This window comes from Perca fluviatilis, chromosome 7 (assembly GCF_010015445.1).
Source record: "Perca fluviatilis chromosome 7, GENO_Pfluv_1.0, whole genome shotgun sequence".
Classification (NCBI taxonomy): Eukaryota; Metazoa; Chordata; class Actinopteri; order Perciformes; family Percidae; genus Perca; species Perca fluviatilis.
The window spans coordinates 23,714,164-23,741,936 of record NC_053118.1 but is presented as its reverse complement, the minus strand read 5'-3'; the positions used below and the strand labels follow the sequence as shown (position 1 = coordinate 23,741,936).

Here is a 27,773-nt window from a genome sequence, read left to right as displayed (position 1 = left end):
GGCTTGTAGGACACAGGTCAGATTTGGCACAAATCACTGTAATCAAGAAGGAGGGCTCCAAGGGCATGAATTCATGGTATGGGTCTGAGTCACAGTTAACCTAGAAAAGGAATATAACAAAAGTCATGCGATCAGTAGTTGAGAGGAAAGGAGATGACTTTGTAACCTAATAATAGAAGCACAGTACCTGAGAAAAAGATGTGAGAAACAGACGAGTGTGTGATAGTCCTGAGATGGAAGTGTCACTTGGATGGTTCTTCAGACTCTGATGATAAGCCTGAGGAAAAAATGTGGATGTATGAGCTCAGTGTTGTTGTACACACAGAAGCAAACACCTGAAGATGGCTGCTCACCTGCAATGCTATCTGCAGCGCGGAATACTGCACCCACACCTCCTGCTGCTGTGCCGCTGAGAGAGAAAACTCCCCACCTCGGCCTGCTTTTTCTGTCACAGTGAGGTAGTGAGCCCACACACATTCCCCGACAGCATGCACCGTCTCACTTTGAGAGTAAACTACAACACAACAGAGAGATTGATATGATACTGCATCAAACCATCTGTAAGTGGAGGGTTATTATTAAGGTAATTGTGTGTGTGTGTCCCTCTTACTGTCAGGCAGAATCAGGTGGAGGATATCTTTGGCAATAAGGAAACCTATTACACCATAATTCATTGCCCTGTTAAGAAAGAAAACAAAGTGTGTACTAAAATGTACAACAATCAGTGTTATATCTTACAGTATATGAAAACGATTTAATAGTAAAATCTGTGTACACTTTACCTAGGATAGGAAGGATGGAAGAGAGGAGGGATAAACATTCCCATGGGAAAGAGGAGCTCATCACCCAGGATAAATGGTGTGACAGACAGACTAAAAGAAATGAGAAAAGATTAATAGCATGCTTAAAACATTCATATCAACTTTAAGAATAGAGGCACACACTTACATATCAGCCTCCTCAGTCTGCTCAGTCAAGAGTTGACGGAGTCTCTTTTGCCACAAGGACAGTAGCTGGACGTAGTTGGAGAAGAAGCTGTGTGTGCCATTGCCGATTGTCATCTGGAATCAACTGATTACTATTTGTTTTTTTCCCATTGAGTTGCACAGTAGATACGTACAATACAAATTGCATTAGACAAAGTTGTGTTATGTAAGTTTAGGTGAAAAGAAGGGTAACTAGGAATGACATCAAATAAAGAGGAAAATATTGTTGTTACACCTAATGTGTTAGAGCCAGTAGAGGTCTATAATGTACCTTGGAAAATAGCAGGTCAAGCTCGGCCTCACTCGAGATCTGTTTTGTAGTCCAAAGTCTTGGAATTAAAGACTGAACCTGGAGGATGACATACCTTTATTGATATCAAAACACCAACAAAATGCAGTTTAAAGAAGTACAATAACATCCCCTGCTTCACTTGTTACCTTTTTCATCACAAACTGGAGAGATGTCTGATCTGTCCACTTGAGTTCATGTAATTTGGACTTGAAGGAGGAAAAGATATTTTGAATAATCTCCTCTGCCTGTTGAACATTAAGATCTTAAATAAACATCAGCCTTACAATTCAGTTGCTGCTTAATTCATTATGTCCCAACTGCCCATAATCGCTACTCACATCTCTGTGTGCTGTCCTTTCACTGAGAAGGTGTGTAAGAACTGAGTCAAATCCTCTCTCAGTCTCTAACACACAGTGTTTCCAGCGAGGGGCTACCTGGTGAAGAAGCCAATAATGAAGATGTGACTCAGCAAACCAATTCACAGATGTTTTTTTAAAGGACTTTGTCAGTGTTGACTCACCTCTTCAGTGTAACCTAGAGCCACAGACAAATTCTTCTCCGTTTCAGAAAACCTGGAGTCTAGAGCAGGTATCAAGGTGTGCAGCAGATTAAGGACCATGTAAGTATGAATGGGGCCGCTGAGTGGATTCAAATGAGGCAGCACAAGGTCACGAAAGAAAAACCGAAAAGTCTATGTTTGATTGTGGGATGTTTTGTGTCACTTATAGTACCTGGTGTTCAGCTCATGCTTGTTCAGCCATTTGCCGATGATGCGGGACATTTGCACAATGTAGGGTAAGTTATGCAGAAGGACGTGATCATTTTCGATGAGAGGCAGTTGATGGAAAGCGGCCTGCAGACAGCCCAGCCAATCAATGGCAGGGGCCTGGATCTGTTGGCATATTTACATAACGAAAATCAATTGTTGCATTGGATTCAGACAGTATGTGTGTATAGCGACACACACCCCTTCTCCTGTACCTGTAGCTCTTTGATGGTCATGCGCTGATAGAGCTGCCCTTTCGACAGGCGATAGTCCAGAGGTGCAGCAGCCACAGCGAGCTCAGAGGACAGAGACATAAAGTTGCCCACATGGAGCATGCTGCTGCTGGGCAGGGCCCCCAACAGTGCCAGGTATCTCTGACATGATGCCAAGAAGGGACGTAGCGTCTGGATGAAAAGAGACAGGAGAATGATAAAGGAATGCATTAGTGGGATGGACTAACATTATTTATTCAATAAAATACATTTCTTGAATCAATAGTCATCAACCTGAGTTTTAGCCTGAGACTTCAGCGTCTTTCTGTTCCATTCAATCGGGATCAACAGATCAGGCTGATCAATCTGTTGGCAGAGAGGAGACTTGAGTTACAGCAATAAGCCTACTTTGCTATGGCACTTCTCCCACCAGCATATAAGGACAAATTATTAAATGGATACTGGCCTGTATGTATCTTTTTATTATCCCGCGGGCAATTTCATTTGGGTCTTTACCCACATAGAGGTTGAAGAACGGAAAGGTGGCGTAGTCTCTCATGAGCAGGCTCAAGGTGGAGTTGAAATCAGTCTGATTCCACTGGCCTGATACTGCCCAACCTCCCAGCTGCATACACAGAGACATAGAGACAGAGATCAGATACAATCATTATATATGGCATGCATGAGACATAAGATGAGGTATATATTGCTTGGGCAATAGTGCTACAGACATGCCACTAGCATAGCTAAAAATCCTGCCATATTGGTGGTAAGATGCATAATTTCTTTGTGGCTTGTGTTGCCTGAGATGCAACGAATAACGGACACATTATTCCCCCTAACCTTTAAAGAGAGGGGATATGGGAACATTGCATTTGACGGCCTTTCTTTTGGGATTTATCAGCCAATGGCCCCCATTTCAAGGGCATATCATTATCTCACTTTCTGGATGAGTGTAAGGAAGGGTTCTGCTCCAGCCATCTCTATGGATTTGGTGTCCAAACAGGAAGAGTAAAATCCTTTGGCCTTCTGCACTGCTGTACTACCCGGTCTGTCATTTGATTCTGACAAACAGAACAAGACAATACATTACTATAACATTCTCTCTCATACAGACATATGATTGAATAAAGCAATAAAATGCCGAGTGGTGCACATTAGAGGACAGTTTGGTTGCAGACAGGTACCCAAGATCTCCCTAAGATACTGCAGCAGCACAGTTTTTCTATCCAGTATTTTTTCCTCTCTCCGTTTTCTGTCTTCTTTCTCTTTAATCTGTTCTCTCCTCTCTGGCCACACTGCCTTTTCCCTCTGGTTCTGTGGATGTCCAGGGATGCCCTGACCTCTTTGCCTCCCCCCACTGTCTGGTGAAAGTCTGCCGGATCCACATGTGAACAAGAAGTAATCGCAGGGATGCGTGAAGGGATCAGCAGACATGGACAGACGGGCCGAGGCCCACTGACAGGCTGGGGAGAGACATGGAGTCACTACAGGAAAGAGTGAAAAAAGAGTCAGACAAAATGGCAAATTCTGAATGAATGGTGTAATTATGTTGTGTTTCTCTGGAGGCCTACCTTTGTCTTTCTGGTTGTTGCTCCTATTTTGAAGAATATGATGCATATAGCAAATAAGTAGCGGAATGGCAGCACATAAGAAAACCCCCAAAAAGACTAGAAACAGCCTTCGATGATTTATCCACACTGGCTTTGCTTGGTTCTGTGATAGCTGTAGCTCAGGCTGGAGCTGGGTTTGTTGATAGATGTTGGAGGGATCTTGGGTGGGGAAGGGCAGCTGAAACAGAGGCGGAGGCCGTAGCCCCCTCTCCGATTCTGGCTGTGACGATGGCTGGACTGATAGCTGGGGTTGGAAGTGAGCAAGTGAAACAAGAATGAGTCAACAGAGACACAATCATATTTTTGGAAATGTATGTTGTTTTTTTTTACTGAACTGGGGCCCACAACATCTCCACAAGACTCACCAGTGATTTCTGGTATCGCAGAAACCCCTGACCATCTCCACACCTCTCCCCAAAACACATCCATTCTTTACATCTGATCACAGCTGGAGTCATTTCATTTCCACACAACGCTTAGCGGCCTCTTAATATTTCCAACAACACCAACAAAGGAATTTCTGTTCTGACTACTGTATTCCAAGTTCCAGTTTTTAAATTTCACTATATACTTAGACAACTCCACTGACTTCACAGTTTGGTAGAATCCTACGGCATGTTAATATCACTGGCACTGGACAGCAGCTTGTCTATGTACACGTTTTCCAAAGTTACCAGAAAATGCGGATAAAAAAACCCCCAATATCAGCTTAGCAAAACAATTTGATGCAGCATGCAGATCTCTCCAGACCACATCATTTAAATAATATTTTCCAGGAACATATATGGCTCAGCTCCAGTTTCCAGAAATTAAAAAACACGCAAGCCTTCACAACCATTTGGACATAAAATAAATATATAAATAAACACAACTTATAACAACATGGTCAACTTTTACTTTTTTTGGAAAGATCCTACCTCAAGCTCTATTGGAGTTTCACTCATTCTTAGTATATGGATGTCTTGATCTGTTTCTCCTGCGTGTTGCATCCTTTTACATTTGATGTATCACATGTGCTCCCTCCTGCTGCTGTCCCTCCGTCAAACAGCTGTCATCTCAGCCACCTATCTCTCTCCATCACTCACTTCTCTCATCTGACGCGCTGATAAAAAAAAAACTCTGCAGGCTACGTCTTACGCTCCTTTCCAGAACAGCTCTAAGGCATGCATGGGGCTGTTAATGTGATTTGTGAACCCAGGAGAAACTAAACATGAAGGCTCCAACTTTTTTTTATTTTTAATTCCTCCTGTCTGCAGGGTTAAAGGTTTGAAAACACAAGGCTTGGGCTGGTAAGTTGAGGCCAACAAATTCCTATTGCCTATACATTGTTACTGTACATCGCATTGAATGAGGGCAAGCACTTCTTGGAAAGTAAACCATCGCAGATGCACACACACACGTTCGCTGTCGTCATTATCAGTGCAAGATATGGCTGTTGACGACTGATAGAGCAGTTTGGCGTCCTGAAGGTGTAGCACATCATTGAGAGTGTGGGAGAAAACACATTTCGTGGCTGTCACATGGAGGCCAACCAGAGAGAGAATGTGGTGGCAAAAACAAATATGACAAACTTAATTGTGTGAAACTTTTCGGGGGTTACTTATACAGTTGACAGTCGAGAAATGAGACAAAAACATTTTGGTATTTAGCGTTTTATTTGTTCATCTTTTGATACAGCCAAAGGGGGGAGGGGTGGGGCTAAATAATGTAACATATACACATTCACACATATCAAAACAGGAATTTATAAAAAAGTTATATGGAAAAAAAGGCATCCACATGTAATACAATAGGACATAATACAACAAAACGCCAGATAAATGCAACTGTGAAGGCATCATCATACATATACTAACTCATAGTGATGACAAAGGCAGGGTAGAGTAGTTGGTGCAAACAAAAGACATAATACTAGAAGAAATGCCACCACCACCTTCACAGATAGCATGCAATGCTAAATAACTATTGGCATGTTAGTCATTCCGGAGGTGTACTGCACCAAGCTCGATGCAATCACAATTAACTACAGTTTTATTTTATTTATTGTGGAATGAATTTCTGTAGCTGCAAACCAGGCTCCATTCAAAAGGAACAACAGTGGAGAAGGCACATCTCCAGGTTCAAAATTAAGCCAAATAATTGTAAGCATTTATCAATGAAACACAGTACAGTAAGATAAGAATAAAATAGTATATAACCGACATGAACAGACTTATGTACAAAAGATGAGTAATGGAAAGAATAGTGGTATGTACTGTAACATTAAAATAGATCAAAACCAAAAATCTGGGCTCAAACACAAAAATAGTGAGAGAGAAAAAACATTAAAGTCAAAACATTGAATCTCAGGTTACTGTTTTACTAATCTTGCCAACAGCTTGGAAATATTTCGTCACTATGTTTTAACATCTGTTAACTAAAACTCTAAGCTAATGCCTCTACTGATCTATTATCTGTAAGGACAGGCTATTTGAGTACTGGTACAACCTTAATACTTAATAAAAGAAAATAGTCCAAAAATTAAAATTATTTTATTTTAGTAAGATTCCAAGAAAATGCATATCAAAAACTACTATTATGTTTCTAGATGGTGTCTACTAATACAAAATTGATTATGTGCGGGGGCTTTAGAGTCAAAGTGACACTTAAAGTCTATTTTACTTCACTATGGAACTGTGCAACGATCATGATAGGTCCTGCTTTCAGCCATGCAGCTGACATTTATAACCTTATTGTTTTTTAAAATATGAGATCCCTGAAATGGAATCTGTGCTCACCTGTTTGTTCATAATTTGTGCATCCAAAAAGCATGCATCTAAAAATACACTGTTTCAGCTTTAAATGATTTTTGAGAAGAAAATGGCTGATTGTTTGTTCTAATCTTGCCCTTATACAGTCTGTGATGATCAAATCAGATCATGATCAGAGAAGAGAGAGCAACAAGACTTAATTCAATGCATGCCTGTGTATTAATAAATTCACATCACAAAAAAACTAAGAGCAACATTCACCGTTTATCTTTTTTTGCAGTCAACGTTTAGCCCTAGTCAACTTTAAAATGCTGTCGGATTAGATTGGCTAATAAAAAGCACTTCACGTAGTCAGAAAAAGCATAATTAGCCATGCTTGCAGGCACAACTGCCAAAGTGTGAAAGATATGCTCTACAAAATAGCCAACCAGAGTGGTGAAATCTGCAGAGTGGTCAAATGGGAGGCCTCTGGTACTCCTCACCCTATGGTAACAATATGTCTCAGTAACAACGATGTAGTTACAATGCTCATAAGGAAAGAGACCAGACAGTGAAAGTCTTACGATGGAAATATCTCAGTAGATGTTGCTACTAACAATACTGAGGCGAGTGACAAAGAAAGGCAACTTTATATTCATCACACTGCTCTTTTGACCAAACTCTTCTTGTGCAAGTTATGCTGAAAACTTTAGCGTAAACATAGAATTGGCACAAAAAATACGTTCTAGTACACAAAGAGGGCTGGATGAGAGATTGGAGAGTTTGAGATTGGGAATAAAAGTTGAGGGGAGTTTATTTCAATGCAGTACATTACTTCTGCACTGAAGTTAAGTGAACAAAGATGGGGGAATACTACACTGTATCTGCATGCAAACATACCTTTTCACACAGCACATTCACGCTCACACCTGCGCACATACACTGAATAAAGCCCTGCTGCAAAGGCAAACCGGCAGCTGAATGAATCCTGTGCTTTTGGATTTTGGTTCATAGTTAATCTGAGTCACGTTGCTTCGGCCAATCACTGCGCAGCTTTTTTGGCTCGCTGGGTGTGGCACTTCATACACAAGATCCTACCATCCAATGGATAGCAGCCATTTTCATCTGCTTCTATGGAGAGAGGACGAGCACAATCCTACAGGACAAATAAATACATTTATTTATTAGCATTTTGTTACTTTTTAGGAGTTATTGAATACACTATGGGATGTATATTTTGATACAATTTTGTGTTTAAATGTCTTACCTCACAACGGTAACACTTAAGGTGGAAGTTCTTGTCGAGAGCCACCACTCTGACTGTCTCCTCGCTGCCCGGGGCTGGAATAATGGGTTCATTGCAGCTCACACACAGAGGGGAGAAACGCCTGAAATTGAAGGGTGGAAAGCTGGCTGTTAGTTGATGGCCTTAAGCAGATTCTCACATATTCAACACCAAAAGCAATATATTCTAATGGAACCAAATCAAATTAGTTGCTTCTAGGCCTGACAACTAGTGGTAGTGAGGATTCTTAGTTATTATTCACAGTTTAGCATGATGTGTTAACCTTTTATAAGAAGGAGATGAAGAAATATGTTTCAGTTAGTCCAAATCAAGTGAGGAAGAAGTGCTGCCTCCTTCTTCCAGCACCACTGCTCTTATCAGTAATCCTGATAGGTAGATAAATGGGGTAAAAAAAAAAAAATCGATACCCTGCTAAAACTGATTTGTCCTCAAAACACATCAACACAGCTAATGTTTCCTGCAGAGGTAGGTAAAAGTCAGTTCCCACATTCTATGTTTGGAAACATACATTGCATCGCAAACTAATCACTTCTCACAAGAAATGACTAGATATGTAATATTTCCATAGCACTGAGAAATCAACAGCCAGTAACCACCTGTGGTAATCCTGGACACAGTAGGGGTTGTTGTTGTCGTCAGTGATGAAGGGCGCCCCCTCAAGTGAGCAGGAACAGGTGCTGCAGCGGAAACAGTGGGAGTGGAAACACTGGCCCATTGCCTTCAGCACGCGGTCTGTGATCTTCTCCCCGCATCGGGAACACACTGCTAGGGAACTCTGAGGAGGAGCAGTGAGATGGTATTGTCACTGTGTCCACATTGTTCAGTATGTAGAATGAAGTGTGCACTGTATACATTACAGCATAGGAGTTCAAATCTAAAAACATGAAATGAGACAAATAAAACCGCCAAAATGTGAGTTGTAGATACAATGACAGTCAAAATAATAAAAGATGTTTCAATGAACTACTTTTTTGTGTGAGCTTTTGGTGTAATCGTGTGTATCCTCACCATATAGCAGTCCTCACACTGAGGTGCGCCATCCCTGTCATAGAACTGCATGCCCTGCAGGGGGCGATGACAGCTCATGCAACAGAAGCAGTTGGAGTGGAAGAGTTTATCCATGGCCCTGACTGCTGGCTGGGTACGGGACAGAGCCTCGCCACACTTCCCACAAACCTCTAAAATGGTTAGAGAGAAGTGAGGGGAGTTGAGGAGAGGAAGGCAGAGACAAACAGGATTATTCACAAATACATCCGTCTTATTATTCAGCTCTGCCTGTGTTAATTATAGTCTCATTCTCCAATTTAAGGAGCATAGTATTGTATTATAAGAAGTAATTTCTAAACTTGTACAGATTATTTTCTGCAACATTAAAGTTCATACAAGACACTAGGGGTGCATGATATATTGACTCAATATCTTTATCGTGATATCACGTTGCGCAATATTATATCAAAAGTCTTTTATTTAATTTATTTTATACTGTACAACTAGTAAAACATGTCCCGTTCTGTAGACATGGTCATTATTTATTTATTCATGTTGAACCAGTCCAATATGACAATATGTCAGTTGAAATAAACCTTGTGTTGTAAGAAAACTTGTTTAATTTGTTATGAATCTGTTTTGATGCGTTTTCCCATAACTTTTGTAATTTTACATGTTTAAAAATATTGAAATTAATACTGATATCGCAATATCACATTTTGTCAATATCATGCAACCCTACAACACACACAAATTAATGGTCATATACACATCAGCAGTGGACAGGACCACTATGACTATATTCCCATAAATGTTTTGCATTCATTTCCTGTGTGGAATATTAAAATGCTTCTCATATTACAAACCATTTTATTTAAAAAAAAATACCATACAACACATTTCAGTGTTAGTCACCATAAATATTATAGCCACCCTCTGTTTATATGTGCGTGTATGTACCTGTAGGAGGGGAGGTGATGACAGGTGCGTGTGTGTCCATGTCTTTAATGAAGTCCTTGGTCATTCTCTCCAGCTCCTCCACTTCCCTCATATTCAGAGGAACACCTCCACCTGGGATAGGAACTGGGCCAGGTGGAGAGGGCTACGCGCACGCACGCACGCACACACACACACACACACACACACACACACACACACACACACACACACACACACACACACACACACACACACAAGTACACATACATTATTGACATAGTTCCATACAACATACCTTATAGAGCATTTTGTTATTTACGATTGAGCAGTTTACCTTTGAAAACACGGTTAGTGAAGGTCCAACCAATGCATAATTCTGTTCTGCTGACTATAAACTAAATTATTTGTACTTCCTGTTCCTTTATATGGTACATGCAAAGCAAAGAATGGAAGTAAAATAAAAGTGGAACATACCATTGATGCAGCGGGAGTTTTCATTGGTTGGTTAAAAGAGGGGGGAGATGTCATCATCTTGGGTTGGGGAGGAGGCACAGCAGCAGGAGGGTTTTGGTTTGCATTCACCTGACTGGCAAAGGGAGAACTCTTTATCTTATTAGAGTGTGAGGGAGCCCCCATATTGTTTGGTGGAGTAGGAGGTGCAGGGGGAGCTGCGGGAGGTGGAGGAAAAGAGCTGGTGGCAGAGGGAGGCGAAGGTTTGGGTGCAACATCGATAGGGTTGGTGTTCTGGTGTAGGTTCTGGTTCAGTTTTTGTGCCAGAGAGGTTGATGATGTTGCCGTTCTCCCTCCAAAACCCGACTTGGGGGCCACAGCCGGGGCCTTAGCAAACGGCTGAGCAGCAGAGTTTGGTGCAGAGCTGTGATTGGCTTGTCGGTTCGTTCTGGCTTTGAGTTCTTCTGCCCAGGGCGCTGGAGGTGGGCGATCTCCCATCTCAGGAGGGGGGAGGAAGGAGAGAGCTGGTTTAGGAGCGGTTGGGGGCGGAGCTGAGGGCTTGGGTGCTGGTGCTGACGAATACTGGCTCGGTAACTGTGGATAAAACAATGTCATTAACAATAAAAAGATCTCTCTACAGATTATTTTGCCTTAAATCAAAGCACACAGAAAAACGCTAATTCAATGTAAAGCTATTGTATACACAGATTCAGTTTGTTCATAAAACTTTACTATAAACTATTACTCAACAGAGAGAAGTTCATATCTAGTTTCTAACATTGCACGCTGAAATCAGACACTTTTATTATATTGAATGAGGTACTTTGATTAAAGTAAACATTGGAAGCGCTCCACAATTTGAGCTTATCAGAAGTGCTTCGTCTTTCTGACATTTATTTTGCAGTTTTGAGCCAACATTATTGTGCCATGATCCAGTACCTCCCAGTTGGATTAAAACACTCTCCATTTATGGCCCTCTCACTGGGTCTCTGGCAGCACACTCTGGCTTCATCACACTCTCCACTCAATTCTGTGTGCATCTCTCTCTCTCTCTCTCTCTCTCTCTCTCTCTCTCTCTCTCTCTCTCTCTCTCTCTCTCTCTCTCTCTCTCTCTCTCTCTCTCTCTCTCTCTCTCTCTCTCTCTCTCTCTCTCTCTCTCTCTCTCTCTCTCTCTCTGTGTGTGTGTGTGTGTGTGTGTGTGTGTGTGTATCACCAGTTACCTCACTTTTTGTTTTCTCTTTCAGTCTGGTGTGCTGTATGTGCAGTTCACTTATCATTGAGCTTTCAACCTGAACAGATGAAGAGAGTCCAACCTGGCATCCCTCCAAACTATTTCCACAACCTACCTACCTTCTTTTTGTCTGTTTTTTTTTTCCCCCTCTGTCTGACTCATTCTCATTTGCTACTGGGAGGCTCAAAGCCTGCTGACATTTCCCCTCTCATCTGTTCTTATCCTTTTATCCGTATTATATCATAATTTCTTTTGTTTGTTTGTTAGTGTATTCTCCAATCCCCCAAGCTTTGTACCTTAGGGTTGAAAGGTCCCCTGGTCTCCATCTCAGACAGCAAATCGGTTAGGGAATCAAGCTGTTTGTCGAAGCTAGTCTGCTTCTGCACCAGTCTCTGGCAGAGGAAGACAGAAGGAGGAGAGAGTCACAATTAATTTTAATTAATTTAATTTCCCTGGTTGGATTAAAGAGAATACTGACTGTTCAATTATTTAATTTGCAAGTAATTGGATTGTTTGCAGAGGGACATTTAACATACACTCTTTGCTGATTTAAGTATGAGGTGTACTCCATATTTTCAAACCACAGTGGCTACTAATGTCTAATTCCATACATTGATGCCTTTATAGCCTGACAAACCAGCTGCTATTGTTGCAGTCCTATAATAAACATCTCTACAATAAACCTTTTGTTGCATGTCTCAAAACTATTTCAGTTGCATAAATGGGCAATAATCCTGTTAGACGCATGAAACTGGGTGATTTACCCCAGACTAATGCTAATATAATTTGTGGGGAAATCTCGGAAAACTTAGTATTTCCTGCCTACACTCCATGGACTCACTATGGTCCCACAACAATGTCCTCCAGTGTCCTAACTGATTATCAAATTATACTGAAATGCAGTTACATGCAGACAAAAGAGAATACATGCAGACAGGCAAAGCAACTTAAGCCTTATTTGGTGAACATACCATCATGACTCACCTGTGGGTTTCCAGCAGCACTGGCAAAACTGGTACCGGACGCAGGGAGAGGGGGAGGGGGTGGGGGAGGAGGGGGAGACGGGCAGGAGGGCGGACAGGCCCTCTCCTCAGGGGGAGCTGGGAGGGGCAGGTCATCTGCCACTGGAGGTGGAGCGGGGAAGGTGGGAGGGGGGGCCTCAGAGGCATTGAGTGTGGTTTGGCATTCAGGGGGAGGGGCTGGCAAATCATCATCCAGTGGAGGAGGAGGAGGAGGGGGTGGGAAGTCTGACAGAAATGAGGAGGGTTAAAAGCTGTTACAGAACGGCTTCTTAATAAACTACTTAGTTTGTATTAATCATCCACTGTCAATAACTTATCAGAGAGAGAGAGAGAGAGAGAGAGAAAAAAAAAAAAAAAAAGAAAAAAAGAAAGAGAGAGAGAGAGAGATATATATATATATATATATATATATATATATATTCTTTAACATCATACAGTAGGTTTATAGCAAAAAAATAAAATAAAAATAAAACCTGCTGGGTGGATGTGGCCAGTTTGGGAGGTCATTGACCATTAGCTGGCTTCTTACTCTATATGTCTAGTGAGAACATGAGTCAAATGGTAAAGCCAAGTCCTGCCAGTATCCCAATCTATGTTATCCTGTATTACGGTGCCCTGTGGAGGTTTCTTGTAAAGAAAGAAAATGTTTGTTTAGTGTCTCTTACCAAAGCGCATTATGTCTATACTTGATGTCTAACAAATATGTCAAATGCATTTCCTCTGTTATAACATATTTGGAAATTAGATTTAAAGTTTAAATCTAATTCTAAAATCTGCAAAGGAAGTAAAGAAGAAGACTGCTAGCAAGCAGAAGTTTGCTTGCTAGAAGTCTTCTTCACAGCCTTTGCAGGTACATTGCTACGCCCATTTGCATGTAAACGCCATCAACTGTCGACCTGAATTGTGTGATTCCAGCAGCTGGAATACTGTGCATGCGTGTCCGCATGCATGCGCGTAATACAAAAAAAATGGGGGCCTACTCGTAAAAACAGTACTCCATAGCTCTTCTAGTTGTCAAAAACTCCACAGGGTTACCTTTAATTTGGCGAGGTTGTCTGACTTTGTCTATGGTTTGGATCAGCTCAGACATCTTTAAATTCATACTAGTGGTATAATTATGCACAACTCTAAAAGTAAAAAGTAAAATTCCCCCAAGACCAAAGGTACGAGACTCTGTAACTATCTCGACACGGGACTAAAATGTCCCAAAGAAAGGAATTACAGTACAGTTACCTATTGTCTCCGAGACAATCCATTAAAACGACAGTAGCACACAACTGATGTGTTCTATTATATACTCATCTGTAAAGTTCTGCATGCTGTAGCGTAAAAAGCAGCAGGGGCTGGGGCAGGGGAGGACTGCTGACTGGATATAACTTAAGATAGTCACAAAATAGGTTCACAAAGTAGCATAAACAAACCATCACAGAGCAAAGTGGGCAGTGGAGGCAGATCTCCCACTCGACCAATCACAGCTGTGCCTATTGGTGTCGGTGATGGAGCCGAGGGAGGCGTCAGACTTTTGGGCCGTGGTGGTGCTACAGAGGCAAACTTCTTTGGCTGGTTGTAGAAGGACGGGGCGGTGACTTTGAAGTTCAAAGAGGATGTCATCATGAACGGCTTGCTGCTGCTGGAGTCCTCCATTTTGTGTACTTTTCTAAGGATGAACACAAGAAACAATAATGGACAACAGCTCCGACACCGCACAGCAAAATATTAACTCCGATACAAGAGAGTGATGTTGATGGATTGTTGCACTGCAAAATGGAAAACGGAGAAAAATGGTGAGACAGCTACAGAAACAACTCAAACAATCATTCATTTATTTATTTTTTGCTCTGACAAGTTTCCAACTTTTAAATTGGCAGTAGCTTCCTAAAGTTGCAGTTTGATTGATTAAATCTATGCATATTGTTTTACATTTCCTGTTGTTACAAAACACTAACTTCTTATTATCAACAACTGCCAAAACACTATGCTATGCAAATGTGATACCTATTGTGTACTTTATAACTGGGACACAGCTGTCTCAACCCCTAAAGTCTTACAAAAACTAATTAAAATGGAGGTTTATTGTGGCATGCACGGTCTCTTAAAATGTAGTTTGCACTTTGACTATTTCTGGATTTAGTGAAATAGCAGTAAAAAAAAAAAAAAAAAAAAAATAACCACTAGGCATTCTGCAAATTCAGTGTCACTCTTTAAACACAAACAATTTGGCAAATGGTCTACAGTGGAATGAGAGAAAAGTGTGTGAACACGTCCTGAGGCCATGTATACAGAGCAGACAGAGTGGCACTCCCAGAGGCCAGAGACAATTGTTTACTGGGACATAACACACGACAAAAGCAAGTTTTGTAGGAGGGATACCAGTGTGAAACAGGGGCGATAGCAACTATCATAACATTTTCATGTGAGGTGCGTCAAAAAGAGGGTGAGCTCAAATATTTACCTCACACATGTTGGTGGTTAAACAAATATTGAGGTTACTTTTAGTGTCTCTACCGAGATTCTTTGCAAAGTCTGAACACATTTCCCTGCAGACAACTGGCCCCCAAACATGAACTTGAGTCAAAGGCACAGTTGTTCTTACTGACCCCCTTCCACCAACATACAACCATACACTCAGGCACACATCTGTACACACACTGGCTGTCTTAACTCACACTATGTTGCTGTTTAACAAACTATTCTACCCTGAAGCTCTGAAATAATGGCATGCACCTAATATTAATAATGATTACAACTGTGGCAAAGATTAACCCTTCAGTGTTTGGACTATTGATGCAGCTTTTAGGTTGTAAAAGATAAATGTCATGCAGCTACAACACATAACCTGTAAGAGAATGAGTCACAGGTGGAAGAAATTAGACAATTTGGATATAACATTTTCCAGTAAACAAACAATATGCAAATATTATCTCTTTGTTGTGTGCCATTTATCCTCTACGTCCTAATAAAAGTTACACAGCATTGATGCCTCCATAAATGTCACGGACCACGGTTACTAAAAAGAAGAGTGTGAGAATATTTTTCTAAGTAATCTAGAATTTAAAAGTGCTTCAATAAATGTCCATTTATTGTTTTGGCTCTCTGCTAAAGGCACACCAATCCTTCTTAAAAAAAAGTCTGCAACCAGTCAGACTGGAAAACAGCGGGTTGTATTCATCGTCTTGATAAAGCTTTCTTTAGTTAGCTTCAATATCTCTCCATATTCTTCCTTAAAATGGGAAAGTAACACCCTAGTATGTTAATGTTGCCAAGGTTTTCTCCTCACTACAGAAATATGACCCCAAAATACCAAATACTGCAAATACTGAAATAACTGAATGGAATTAATGTTTTTTTCCCCTCTTTTTTAGGACTCCTTTTAGATAAATTTCCTTTTAAAAGTTGTTACACTCACATATCCCCTGTGCACGTAATGCTGAGTAGATGTAGATCTCTCCAACAGCCACAGAAAACTTTGTTTGCATTGTGGGTAAAATGTAGATCAGTTGTTTACACCATTTAGATATAATTGTGTTTGCATTTGGGGAAACAACCTTTCCAGGAAGAGATCAAGCCATAGCCTTGAGATTTGAAAACAGCTGATGGTAAAAGCTAAACTAACCAGGGAAAGCTGAAGTGTTTCATCCTCATTCCACTTTGTTGGGACACACAGGCGTCAGGCAACACTTCATGTTCTGACAAGACGAAACACCCTAAGAGCTTGTGAAAGTATCTCTGGGGCTCATGACATACACCAGCTTCTCTGATGAGGAAGCAGTGACACATTTCATCTTCTGCTTTTTGGGTCAGCTTCCTTTAAATCAATATTTATAAATGTAGAACACTATAACCATATATGTCCTTTACGCATGTGGATATGTCAACTGTGCCATTAGACAGTCTAAGACATCCCATTATGAATCCCTGATGTAAACAGGGACATACTTCACCATTTGTCATGTTGTGTATGCATTTTTATTTATTTTTTATTTTTTTTAAATCAGATAGCTCTATATGTGTAGCCTATGTGCAGCATGTATGTAACAGTATGTATGTTTCATCATGTAAATTTAACAGTCCGACAGTACATTTTTTGTTAAGTTTTAGACAAAATGTATCTAGTCAAACGTTTGAATGTCAAGGCACAAGATTCACTCTCAAATGTCACTGTCCTTTAAGTAGAGTTACAAAAACATCAAAATATAGAATCTTAGCTCCACTTCAATAATTCAGAAAAATGCTGCATGGATCAATAAGGGGAGATGGTGAGGCTTTAAGGGAGAGCCAATGTGCTCTGGTTGCCAACTTTCTGCAGGCACACAGGGACATTTTGCAGAGCAGTTTGCACCAATGGAAAAAGAAAATAGCAAACCAGAAGGAAAAAGAGAAAGGTCAGGTGTTTTGCAGTCTTTTAGAAAATAGCTGGCTACTCATTAACCTGGTATCAAGGCGTACTTCAAGTTGAACAGACTGGACCCTTAATGAAAAAACAGATTGACTGGTTACAGTGAAGATAAAGCCTTTGGCTTTAAATAAGGTTTGCAAGTCTGAAGTACACTAAACAAAACCCTCAGGTTTTAATGGCTTTCTAAAAGGAGTGCTTGACAAGGGTGGGTATACACTGTGATTTAGTCTTTTCATTAGAGTGCTTACTTTAGCTACCTTGTTTCTGAGAGACAATATGCTCTATCCCCCTCAATTATTCAACAGTGATGATAACTTGTGGTCAGGTTCCATCTGGTCCTTGATATGGGCCTGAGGGATTTAATACGGTGAGATCAGCTCCACGCTGAGCTCCAGACGTCCTACTGCAAATCTATCTTGAAACCTGATCCTTGAAATGAGAGAGACCCTCGGCTGAGGAACATATTTGGCACTACAACTCAATGACATCACCGTTTTTTGTTTCTCTCCAAACAGCCTCTCTTTCTTTATATCTTTGCTGCTTTGCTGAAGGATAAAGTGATTGTGTGAAGCCCTGGCTCTAGGGCTGGGTATCGTTCAGAATCTTTCGATCCGGTGCCAATTTCGATACCTCAGTTTCGATACAGATTCCTAACGATACTTTTTTCGATACCATATGTTTTAAAATCCATTTCAACATCAACAAAAATACATTAAACACAAAGCTTTTATTTCCACCTTAATTGTGAATCAAAACAGTTATCAAAATTAAAAAAATCTGGTAAAACTGCTCACTCAGAGTAACATTAATAAAAGTGACAGCCTGTCAGTCAGTCATCAGGGCAGAGAAACCACCGTTGTGGCTGCTTGTAAGAGGAAGTGGAACGTCAACAGCACCGCGACCGCTTTCGGCTCGCCATTAATATCATATCACAGCAAACGCTGTCTGCGTGAAGTTTTAAAAAACTGTAACCACACTTGAAACCAACCGTGACTCTCTGTGACTTCAACAAAACTGCAGACAGTTTACTCCGTCCGCACCTCTCCGTGTGCGTATGTGTGTGTTGTCGGTCGGAGCTCCGCTCTGTGTCAGTATGCAGAGAGGACAGATAAGCTTGCGCTTACACGCTAAGACGCTTTTGGAACCGAAATTTGGCACCGAAAGATAAAGAATTTTTCGATACTCATAGGATTGGAATATTTTTTTCGATACCATAAAAGTATCGACGTTCGGTACCCAGCCCTACCTGGCTCACTCTCACAATCTGATGTACAGACTTGTGCTCTGTGGCAGACCACAACCATTTTTATCTCTTATTTTTGTGCTTTCCTTAACCTCTCATTTACATCTCACTCACTACTTGAACCGAATGACATCACTTAAGGCTGCATTTAATCATTTCTACTTTACAGCTGTGATGGAGGATGGCATTATGTAGCCTTTAGATAGGGCCCCAGCATAAATCACACACTGTACTCTGTAGCTTTTGAACTTTGTATCAACTCCACATGGCTGGACAGCTTTTACAGGCTAGAAAATTGGCTTTTTTGTGAATTTGAGGACGTTTTTCAACATTTTCTAATGAGATACTTCAAAATGTGGATAAAAATACGTTGATGGAAACATGACTAGTGTTGATAAGTTTCACATGAACACCCTCTTTCCTTTGAAGGCACAGCCTACTTGATGCAGTAGCTGTTAAGGGGAAGTTTACCACAATTAAAAGGAAAACTGTTTAACTCAGCAGTGGTTCATTACTTTGAGGTTATGGAGGAACTAAATTTTTTTTATATACTGTGCTACTTCTTTTTAAAAGGTCATATATGGAAGTGTTGTAGCATGGTGCATGGTGCCTTACTGAACTAAAGTCTTCTTTGTTGTAATCTTCTCAAAAAACAACACTACATTATGTAGGTACAGCATTTTTTCACATTATTATTACACATACATTATATTTTCTTTAAGTACCACTGTGCCCACATAAATTCAGTAAACACATTTCTTGGTTACAGTTTTTCTACCAAAAGACATGTCCCTTTTATTTTATTTTAAACAGTGGTAGAGGTTAAGCTCCCAAATCAGTAAAAACAATAAAGAAATAAAAACAAGAAATAAAAAATAAAAAACAGAAAGGAAATTCCACATTTAGAAAGGCAGTTACCCGAACAGTTAAGAGAACCTGAATTCCTGACAGAAACTAACTTCTTCCATGTCTGGTCAGTGATTGTATCAGTGACTAGTGTGTTGTTGATGAAACTCTCTATTGTTCTGATGTTAATAGCACACCCAGTTTCTGGTAAAGCGTGTCTAGGCCGGGGGTCACTAATGCGGGGACAAACAACCCTTTTGAGTCCAATCTTACAGTTCATTGGACATCCATTGAGCACCAGTGTTGTGCTCCCTCTCAGACTTCAGTTAGATGGCTGATTGAGCAGGCAACATTTCAAAACTGGTAATACGTCAACCAATGGGCTCTGTGTCAAGCTCTCACCCAAATAACTTTGTTTCTGCTTGCACTGATGTACAGTAGAATGATGTAGGCCAAAGAAGAGTCACAAGACCGTGAGAAACAAAATCAAAGAGCTAGACATGCAGTGATTTGTGACAAAGGGATGCTGTAAAAAGGTTTGCCTGTCCTGACTCACGCAGGCTACAATTAAAGATATAACTAAGGAAGATTCCTCAGTCATAAAGGGTAGCATACAGTTATTCATAGATCATATTAGGGCTGGGCAATATATCGATATATGAGACTAGATATCGTCATACATTTTGGATATTGTAATATCGTGACATGACACAAGTGTTGTCTCTTCATGGTTTTACAGGCTGCATTACAGTAAAGGGATGCAATTTTCTGAATTTACCAGACTGTTCTAGCTGTTCTGTTATTTGCCATAACCAACTTAGTCATTATATCCACATACTGATGATTATTTATCTAAAATCTCATTGTGTCAAAGCACCAAAAGGCAACCCTACAATATCGCAGCAATATAGACATTTATGTATTTGGTCATTTGTTTCTCCATATCTCCCAGATCATATTCATTCACAGATTTTTATGCATCAGTGACTATAATCCCAGTCCTTTTAAACAGAAGCACCACACAAACCTCATGCTTACCCAAGCCAGAGCCTTCTTGCTTTAAGTTATTCTTAAACACAGCTTACTGTGGCCTTGGGTTGAGGCTCCTCTCCTATCTAACGTTGATGAAAAGGCAAATAAGAGAGACAAGGCACAGCACAGCTGTGTGACTAATAATAACAGGGGTTTTTTTACATTCTCAAAGTTGTACAAATGCTATGCTCAAATGGCCATAAGTCTCATGTATACTCCCAACATGCTTTATCCATGCACAGAGCTGTGGTAGATCTCTTTGCGTACTCTCATACATGACACACAAGATCCCAACTAGGTTATGAATATAGGCCATTCAATGGTGAAGATATTTTAAAGAGCCATACTTGTAGCCTCCTCAACATGGGCACAACAGAACAGCAAAGCAGGCCACCTGATAACAGATTTCTATTTACTTAGCACTATTCAATAAGTTAAACGGACTGTAACAGTTACCTTGGTGCTCCACCCACATTGGCACCCTATTGATTAGACATTATTCTTTCCATGAAAGAGCTAAAATAGCCTGAAAGCATAATATCTTTGCCTTCACTGTGAACGTCATGATCAAGGGGTTGTTCATTTCTCTAAAAAGTCAACTTTTCATGGTGTTTACTTTTCTCAGCTTTGGGAGGATGCATTTTCCAGCTGATCAAAAGGGATTTTAAACAGTTTATCTTGAGAATAGAATATTTCGACCAATTAAGGAACACTTAGCAGATGAAGACAGACAGCTAGGTTAATTCATAATAATTAATAATGCACTTACTAGCAATATACACAATTTTAAAAAACGTCACAAAGCTATGAGCTATAAACTAGCTAGCCGTGTGGCTGAGAGAGCAAATCAGAAACATTAATGTTGGTTAATAACCGTTAACTTAGCAGTTAGTTTAAACTTAACATGACGTTCGAAAACGTTAGTGTCCAATTACAGGTTAGCGTCGTTAAATCAACGTTATATCCAATAACGGGTTGAATGACAACTGCTGACACTCACCTGCGAATCTGACCAGCCACCAATTGTGTGATAAACGTAACGTAACCTCTCTTTCCTTATTATCATCAATTTAATCAAACCAACGGTAACGTAGCTTTACTCGCGGCGCACACCCCTAAATTACCACTCCTAACGTTACAAGCTTTGGTCAGTTGGTTTCGGTGGCTAACAGCGCCCTGTTTTTTGTCTTACCTCATATTGCAAAGCAGACGGTTTCTCTTAACTATGCTGCCATAAAGTTTAATATTTTTGCAACTCTATGAAGTAAACACAAGCTTACAGTTGCGTTGCTAGCTAGCTAGCTCTGTCAACAATTTAACTGGACTTCCTGTTGGAGCTTCCGCATAGCCCGTTCCTTACTTATCGTCGGTGTCCATCAGCTGTGGTTGCAACCTACAATACGTTCTTATTCACTAAACGGCCACTCAGCTAGGAAAACAGCGGAACACCACCCAATGAGAGGTAGCTAGCTATCTTTCAACCAGAGCCTGCAGGAGTTTTTATATGTCATAAACCGCTGCTATGTGACAGAGCCAGCCACACTAGCTAGTTGTCACATCACAAAGATGCCATTCCCTGAGGTGTTAACAGCTCTCATTGAGTAACGTTAGCTAGCCTAATTAGTAAATCTGTGCTATGATACTTGCATTGAAAAAGGCTCACCTTACCTTATTAACGTTAGGTAACCTGTGGCAGTCTGTTCCCCAAAGATGTAAGACATGCAATTTCCTCCCTGTTATCCTGATTCTTAATACAATTACTTACCCTGTTAATGCAGCTGCAACGTGTATCTCCTTTTTCCTTCCCCCTCTTCCTTTTGTTCTCCTTTTTCTCTTGGTCCAGGCTGAGTAAGAGTTGACTGTAATGGCAACTTCTCTTTCTCTCTTCCCCTTTTCAGCTATTAGACCCTCCCCCTGTGCTTTTCCGTCTGGAAAAGGAATGACAGCATTCTTCCAAACAAGTTCTCTCTCGTTTTACTTTGGCTCAGGAGTTGTGTATTACTATGTAAACAGCATCTCTCTCTCTCTCTCTCTCTCTCTCTCTCTCTCTCTCTCTCTGTTCATAAACTGTCCAGTCAGACCCCTCCTCCTCCTGCTCTCTTTTCTCTCTGGATTCTTGCAGCATTCTTCATTCAATGACATCAACCCTGTTGCCTCTCCTTGTAAGGTCAGAATGAGGGAGCGAGAGGGAGGGAGAGATAATGGGGCTAAAGAGCTTGATTAGATACAGACACTAAAAGTGGTCAGGGTTTTAAACACAAGGAGGTACAATGGCTGAAGAAAGTATGTTCAAACAGGGCTGGGTTGTTGGCTTCTTTTTTTTAAAACTTAATTTACTGTCAGGGGGGAGAATAAGACTCAGTTTATGCCTTTCTTTCACTTGCCTCAACAGGCAAAGCTGAGGATCAGATTGTAAAGGCATTATTTTGTCTGTTGCCAGGTGCGCTGCCACATTGTTATTTGCTTTTGCACTAAGGCAGTAAACATGCAGAGACTTAAATTGTAATAATTAGTACACATGATTATAGAGAATAAATCCATTTCATGGCTCTTTTACAAATATTACTGTTCATCTTGACAAAAAGGATGTGATCACCTTCAACCTGGTGTGAAAAGACACCTCCCATCCTGCACATTAACCACTTTTATGACTTAACATCCTTTTATGCCTCTCACCCACACACACACACACACACACACACACACACACACACACACACACACACACACACACACGTCAAACACCCTGGTGACTCATATAGCCCAAACCTTTGAGTCTTATCACACTTTCAGGTGCAGTCATTGCTTATACAACGCTAGAAATCTCTCATAGCGTGTCTATTATTGAGAAATCCAATCGAGTGAGAGCATTTCACCTCTTAATGCAAATCAACTCAAGAATTCAAGATTTTATCTGAATCAAGTCTCACTTTTACCTGTTCTGGGCTTAAATGATTCATTGATAAGTTAATCAACAATAATCATCTTTTTTTCATGACGTCACCAATAATTGACAGATCAATAGATAATGAGAATAACCATTTGTTTGTAGTTCTATAATCATGAAACAAGGGAAACAGCATTGGAAATAATTGCATCCTAGTTTTTCTATATCTTTGCCTAAGGCTGAATTTGAGACTAACATTTTAGAATTGATATTTTTCCAGTGAACTTCAAGTGTGCATTTTTTATTCTGACTACATCTCACCCCGCATCGGTTAACTTTCAGATCATCATATGACATTCAGGTTGAGTCACAGTGGAGTTGCACTTAATTCAGGTTGTGAAACTGTAGGCAGAGTTTTCCTCCATGCACACCTCTGTAGTAGCTGTTGTGTAACCTGTTGCTGCCTGATTCATTTCTGTGAACTACAGGGAGTGGCCTTTAGGGTCTTTGATAGCCCATTGTCCCGCAAGGAATGTTTCCAGTCTCTCCCCACTTCCACTGGGACAAAAAAATGTGTTGAATTTCCACTCAGAGATTTCCACAGCAACTCTGGTGTTGTGCTGTGAAAAAAAAAAAAGAAGTTCACATCATTCTTGCTTGCCGGCTCTCAGGCAGGTGACATGCGAGAAGAGGTCAACGTTTGTTTGCCGTTCCAAATTCCAGCCAATTCACAAACTTGCTTTCTGTCTGAGGAGTGGCGGGAATAAGGAAGCTGAAATGACATGTGTGATGCTCTTCTGCCCTTTTTTCAGCCAGCTGCAAACATTGGGTGGTGGCATGATGACTGAAGTTTGGATCAGGCAGGGAGAGGGACATTCCAGGGTCCTGTCAGTCCGGAGGTAAGACAAAAAAGAAAAACAGGAGGCCATCAGAATCAGAGCCAGACAGCCTGGAATGCAGCCAAACCTTGGAATGAACAGAGCCATATTTCTCCCTCCCTCTCTGTTTCATGCTGCATGTTTTTTTTTCACAACTTTTCTCCTCCATTCCTCAGTCTACCCTCCATATGCTGCCCTTTTATTTCCCTTCCCATCTTTCTTTCTGCTCTTCCCTCTCCACCTCCCACTGCTCATGTAAGTCAGTACCTGCTTCATAATGCCTCAGTGCTCAGTTATTATCCTGATCTTGGATCATTTCCATCTTTCTCTCTCTCTCTCTGTTCATTTTCTCAACAAAGGAAAAGTGGGAATCCATTTGAATGCAAGGTGAATTAAAAGGTAAATTTTAAATTTTAATTGCTCACTACCAAGTAAACACAGTTGAAAGGTATAACACATAAGCATGTCAGAGAACACTGAATGTAGCACATTATTTGTGCTCTATCTGAGCAGTAAGAAAGTATTAGTTTGTATTGCTTTCCACTTTTCCTCTGTTGATATAATATGTTGCATCCACAAATATTTTTATTTTCAAGCTTTCAAATTGTAACAAAATACACCGAACAAACAAATAAACACACACTGCTCCGTGCCCTTCCCCCAGTTTGCCAGGAAATTGGAACTTTAGTACACATCCAGGTACAGTGCAAGAACAAGCCTTCCACAATTCCACATCTAAAACACATCTCTGATCATTATTGGTTAGGAATGTGAGATAAAGTTGATGAAGGAAGCATAAACATAAACCCCATCTTATAAACATAAAATGTAGCCTACAATGGAGGTGTAAGGTAGATAGCGATGCCCACAAAGCAAAAAACATTAAGCCATCAAGCAGGAATTCCAAGCGTACTTTAGACAGGATGATAACCTGCAGGCTTGAGACAGAACATGGTCTCTTCACTCAGCACCCAGAGGAAAAATCTCTCAGCTGTCAAAACTGGCTCCCATTCAAAACCAGTGTGAGACTGCAGTACCACAGTTCTCCCAGCAGGTGTCAGACTGATACACATTACTGTAGCTGCGTACACAGCCAGACTAAAATGCTTTGAGGGAAGAAGATACCCTCAGACTCCTTGACAGCAAGCAAATCCACATCAGCTAGAGATGTGATAAAGGACAGGAGGGTGGGTGTGTAGATACTGACATGACTCTAGAAGAGAGCGATAGGCTTGTTGAGGAGAATGCACACATGAGAAGCTGGACACATCACTGGGGATAAACAGTGCAGCAGCAGTGGTGGTGGTCTAGACAAGGAGGGCTGGAGTGAGAGGAAATGTAGGGTGATTGCAGGAGAGCAGTAAGGAGAATTGTAAATAATAGAGGAGAGTTGGGAACTCCTCGTAAGGTTTGCCTAAGAACTGGAGTGCACAAACACACACACATGCACAGAGACTCCATACCACCCACACACACATATAAAACTTGCAAAGAATTCAAGCTAGAAATGGTGAACTGCCAGCCCGCATCAACTAATAAAACACATAAACTCTATCTCCCACTGGCTAAAACAAAGCTAATCACATAAGCACATTCACACAGTCATTAGAGGACACCTTATTAGAGGCTGCCTCTTTTTACAACACTTATATCGCTCCCTCGTCCTCACCCACCTCCTACGCCCATTTATTCCTCAAAAACAAACAATTTTTTAACAGAATCCCCACCCACGCTTCACTTCTCCTTCCCCACACATATTTTTTCTTCTTCTAAATATGTGGAACCCAATGCAGGCTGGCTGTCAGATACACACCTTTGCTTCCTCCTCAACACACACACACACACACACACACACACACATTCTCGTCTAACTAACTAGGTGGTTGCTTGAGGGCATATGCGTAACATGTGGTTCCAATTAGCGCATATAGTAACACACACTAGCAGCAGTTAGGTTCCGCAGAGCACAGAATGAAGACAAGGGTATATAGAAAGTAGTGGGCAGTAACTAAAAGTAAAGACAATAGGAAAATTGCATCTTTTAGAAGAGTTTAACCAGTTTAAAGTAATTTTTTAAAGAAAAATGGTTGGCCAACCTTTAGAATGACTTTAAAAAAAGGCATTTCCGTTCATCAGCACAGAACATCTTGAACAAAACCAAAGTAAAGCTGTTATTCATTATCCTTGAGGTGTAACCTACACAACAGCCAGGGGCTGACAGATAGATAGTGACAGGTACATGAAAGTCACTGATTGCAGGAATGAGGTGTGTGTGTGTGTGTGTGGGTCCCCGAGATAATATTAAACAGGGACTGCTGCATTCAAATTCAGCGCACCATCATCACCCCGGATAAGAAAGCAAGAGGCGAGCTGACGGGAACCTAATAGAAGTCATCTGTGTCATGTGTTGCATGCAGTTGCATGTCGTTGTACATACATGTCATGTAGAAATGTGTGTGTCTAAGAGTTGGAAAGGAGCAGACAAAGACGGTGAGAGGCAGTCATCTTTGTAAATGACCCATGTATCATGAGTGAGATTAGTGTCAAGAATTTCTTCCCTCTGTGGTTGACCTTGTCTCGCATTGACAGCTCATATTGTAGATCACCACGTTGTCACAAGTGTTGTGTTCTAGCTTTGATACAGAAGAATGTGCAAAGAAAGCAAGAGCCAAATATGAATTATGTTGACAAGGAACGACAGGTGAAGCAGGATAGATACACCTAATTATCCAATGATTTTAGCAAAAGGCATGAACTGCCTCGATGAGAGAGAGACTGACTGAAGGATTATAGAGACTCCAGACAGTGACCAGAGAGGGGAGACAGGGGTCGAAGACAATATAGTCAATTTGCAATTACACATATCAGAGGAGAGTAGTTTTTTTTTCTCCAGCCAGTTTCAGGGTATGTGAGTCAACAGCCCCAAGTGAAGCTGACCTCTGCAGCAGCCTATAGCCTCATCTCCTCTGCCCCAGTGGGAAACCAACAGAAAGAGCTAACACACAGCTATAAACCCACAGTGCAGGGAATGGCTTGATTATGTATAATCTGTTATGCCTGGCTTTACCTTTCCATGCCTCTGCATTTTATTGTATCTATTTAATTCTTAAACTAAGTGATTAGATTGTTGTCTTTTTCCTCCGTCCATTCTGTAGTGCTAATTTTGATTGCACACAGCATCATCTCCACACCTCTCCCGCACATGACTCAACTGTTCTTTGCTTTCCTTCCCATCACTCCCCCCATCTGCCCATGTCTTTGTCTCTCTGTCCTTCAATCTGTCGTGCTCTCTTCCTCTGCGTCTTCTTTGCCCCGCAGTGTACGTGAAGTCAACAAAACATGAGTGACCACACATGCATCCTCTACATCTCTTCACTGTCCAGACTGCTCCTGTGTCATTTGCTGGGCAAACACATGGATTTGTAATCAGCAAAGAGAGAGAGGCAGGGGGCTTCCCAGACAGAAGTAGAGGAGTAAGAAGAGTCAGAAACATAGGGAGGTAGGATTTAAGCAAATAAGAGAAGTGTTAATATGAAACTGAAGTGAGACAGGGGGATTTAGATGGAAGGTGTAAGATTTAGAGATATAGATATAGATGCAAGTCAAATCAGAGAGAGAGATGTAAAAGAGCCACTCCTCTAATTTGTTTCTCCAGTGAAGAGGGGATGGGGGGAATGGAAAGAAGGCAAGGGGATCAAACACAAAAAGAGGGAATAGAGGAAGATATGGGAATGTGAATGAGAGTGAACAGAAAGCAAGACATATGTGCAGAGATGACTGAGGGGCGGATCAATACAGAGAGATGACATAGAAAGAGGTGGAGACTCAGCAGCGGCTTGACTGTGAAGGAAAACCCTTGGCTGTTTTTTTTCTTTCAGGATTGTCTAATATTGGTGTATGTGCAGCATTTCTGTTTAATGATCAGTGTGAGGGAGGGAGTATAGGAGGCGTGATTGAG

General features: G+C 41.0%; 2 protein-coding genes and 1 long non-coding RNA gene across 6 annotated transcripts in view; 1 reads left to right on the top strand and 2 right to left on the bottom strand.

Moving 5' to 3' along the window:
- The window catches only part of kel (Kell metallo-endopeptidase (Kell blood group)), a 5,281-nt gene extending 322 nt beyond the window's left edge, over positions 1-4,959 (bottom strand). The window contains exons 1-18 of the mRNA XM_039805243.1: positions 4,787-4,959; positions 3,831-4,113; positions 3,444-3,743; positions 3,199-3,320; positions 2,723-2,881; positions 2,551-2,622; positions 2,260-2,448; positions 2,010-2,170; positions 1,799-1,916; positions 1,617-1,712; positions 1,425-1,523; positions 1,258-1,335; positions 949-1,061; positions 783-872; positions 611-678; positions 354-514; positions 188-277; positions 1-100 (exon numbers count right to left, since the gene is read on the bottom strand). The exon at positions 1-100 is cut by the window's left edge and continues 322 nt beyond it. Of these exons, the coding sequence (XP_039661177.1) occupies positions 1-100; positions 188-277; positions 354-514; positions 611-678; positions 783-872; positions 949-1,061; positions 1,258-1,335; positions 1,425-1,523; positions 1,617-1,712; positions 1,799-1,916; positions 2,010-2,170; positions 2,260-2,448; positions 2,551-2,622; positions 2,723-2,881; positions 3,199-3,320; positions 3,444-3,743; positions 3,831-4,113; positions 4,787-4,858 (2,371 nt within the window). The 5' untranslated portion in view covers positions 4,859-4,959. The remainder of the gene's footprint in view (positions 101-187; positions 278-353; positions 515-610; positions 679-782; positions 873-948; positions 1,062-1,257; positions 1,336-1,424; positions 1,524-1,616; positions 1,713-1,798; positions 1,917-2,009; positions 2,171-2,259; positions 2,449-2,550; positions 2,623-2,722; positions 2,882-3,198; positions 3,321-3,443; positions 3,744-3,830; positions 4,114-4,786) is intronic.
- A 546-nt stretch (positions 4,960-5,505) lies between these two features.
- zyx (zyxin) lies at positions 5,506-22,076 on the bottom strand. Of its 4 annotated transcripts, none has more exons than XM_039805247.1 (10): positions 21,816-22,076; positions 13,955-14,190; positions 12,496-12,758; positions 11,808-11,903; positions 10,305-10,874; positions 9,852-9,993; positions 8,913-9,082; positions 8,501-8,679; positions 7,866-7,986; positions 5,506-7,754 (listed from the first exon to the last, which is right to left on the bottom strand). In XM_039805247.1, exons 2-10 carry the CDS (start codon positions 14,175-14,177, stop codon positions 7,641-7,643), a joined length of 1,878 nt encoding a protein of 625 aa, XP_039661181.1. In that variant the 5' UTR covers positions 14,178-14,190; positions 21,816-22,076; the 3' UTR covers positions 5,506-7,640. The 4 variants fall into 4 exon arrangements, with proteins under 4 accessions (XP_039661181.1, XP_039661178.1, XP_039661180.1 ...); XM_039805244.1 differs by lacking the exon at positions 21,816-22,076 and adding an exon at positions 21,719-21,808; XM_039805246.1 differs by lacking the exon at positions 21,816-22,076 and adding an exon at positions 21,243-21,447.
- LOC120561916 lies at positions 20,949-24,090 on the top strand. Its single transcript, XR_005639666.1, has 3 exons — positions 20,949-21,086; positions 23,750-23,836; positions 23,992-24,090. It is a non-coding gene; the product is annotated as an uncharacterized LOC120561916 (long non-coding RNA).
- Positions 24,091-27,773: the final 3,683 nt, after the last annotated feature.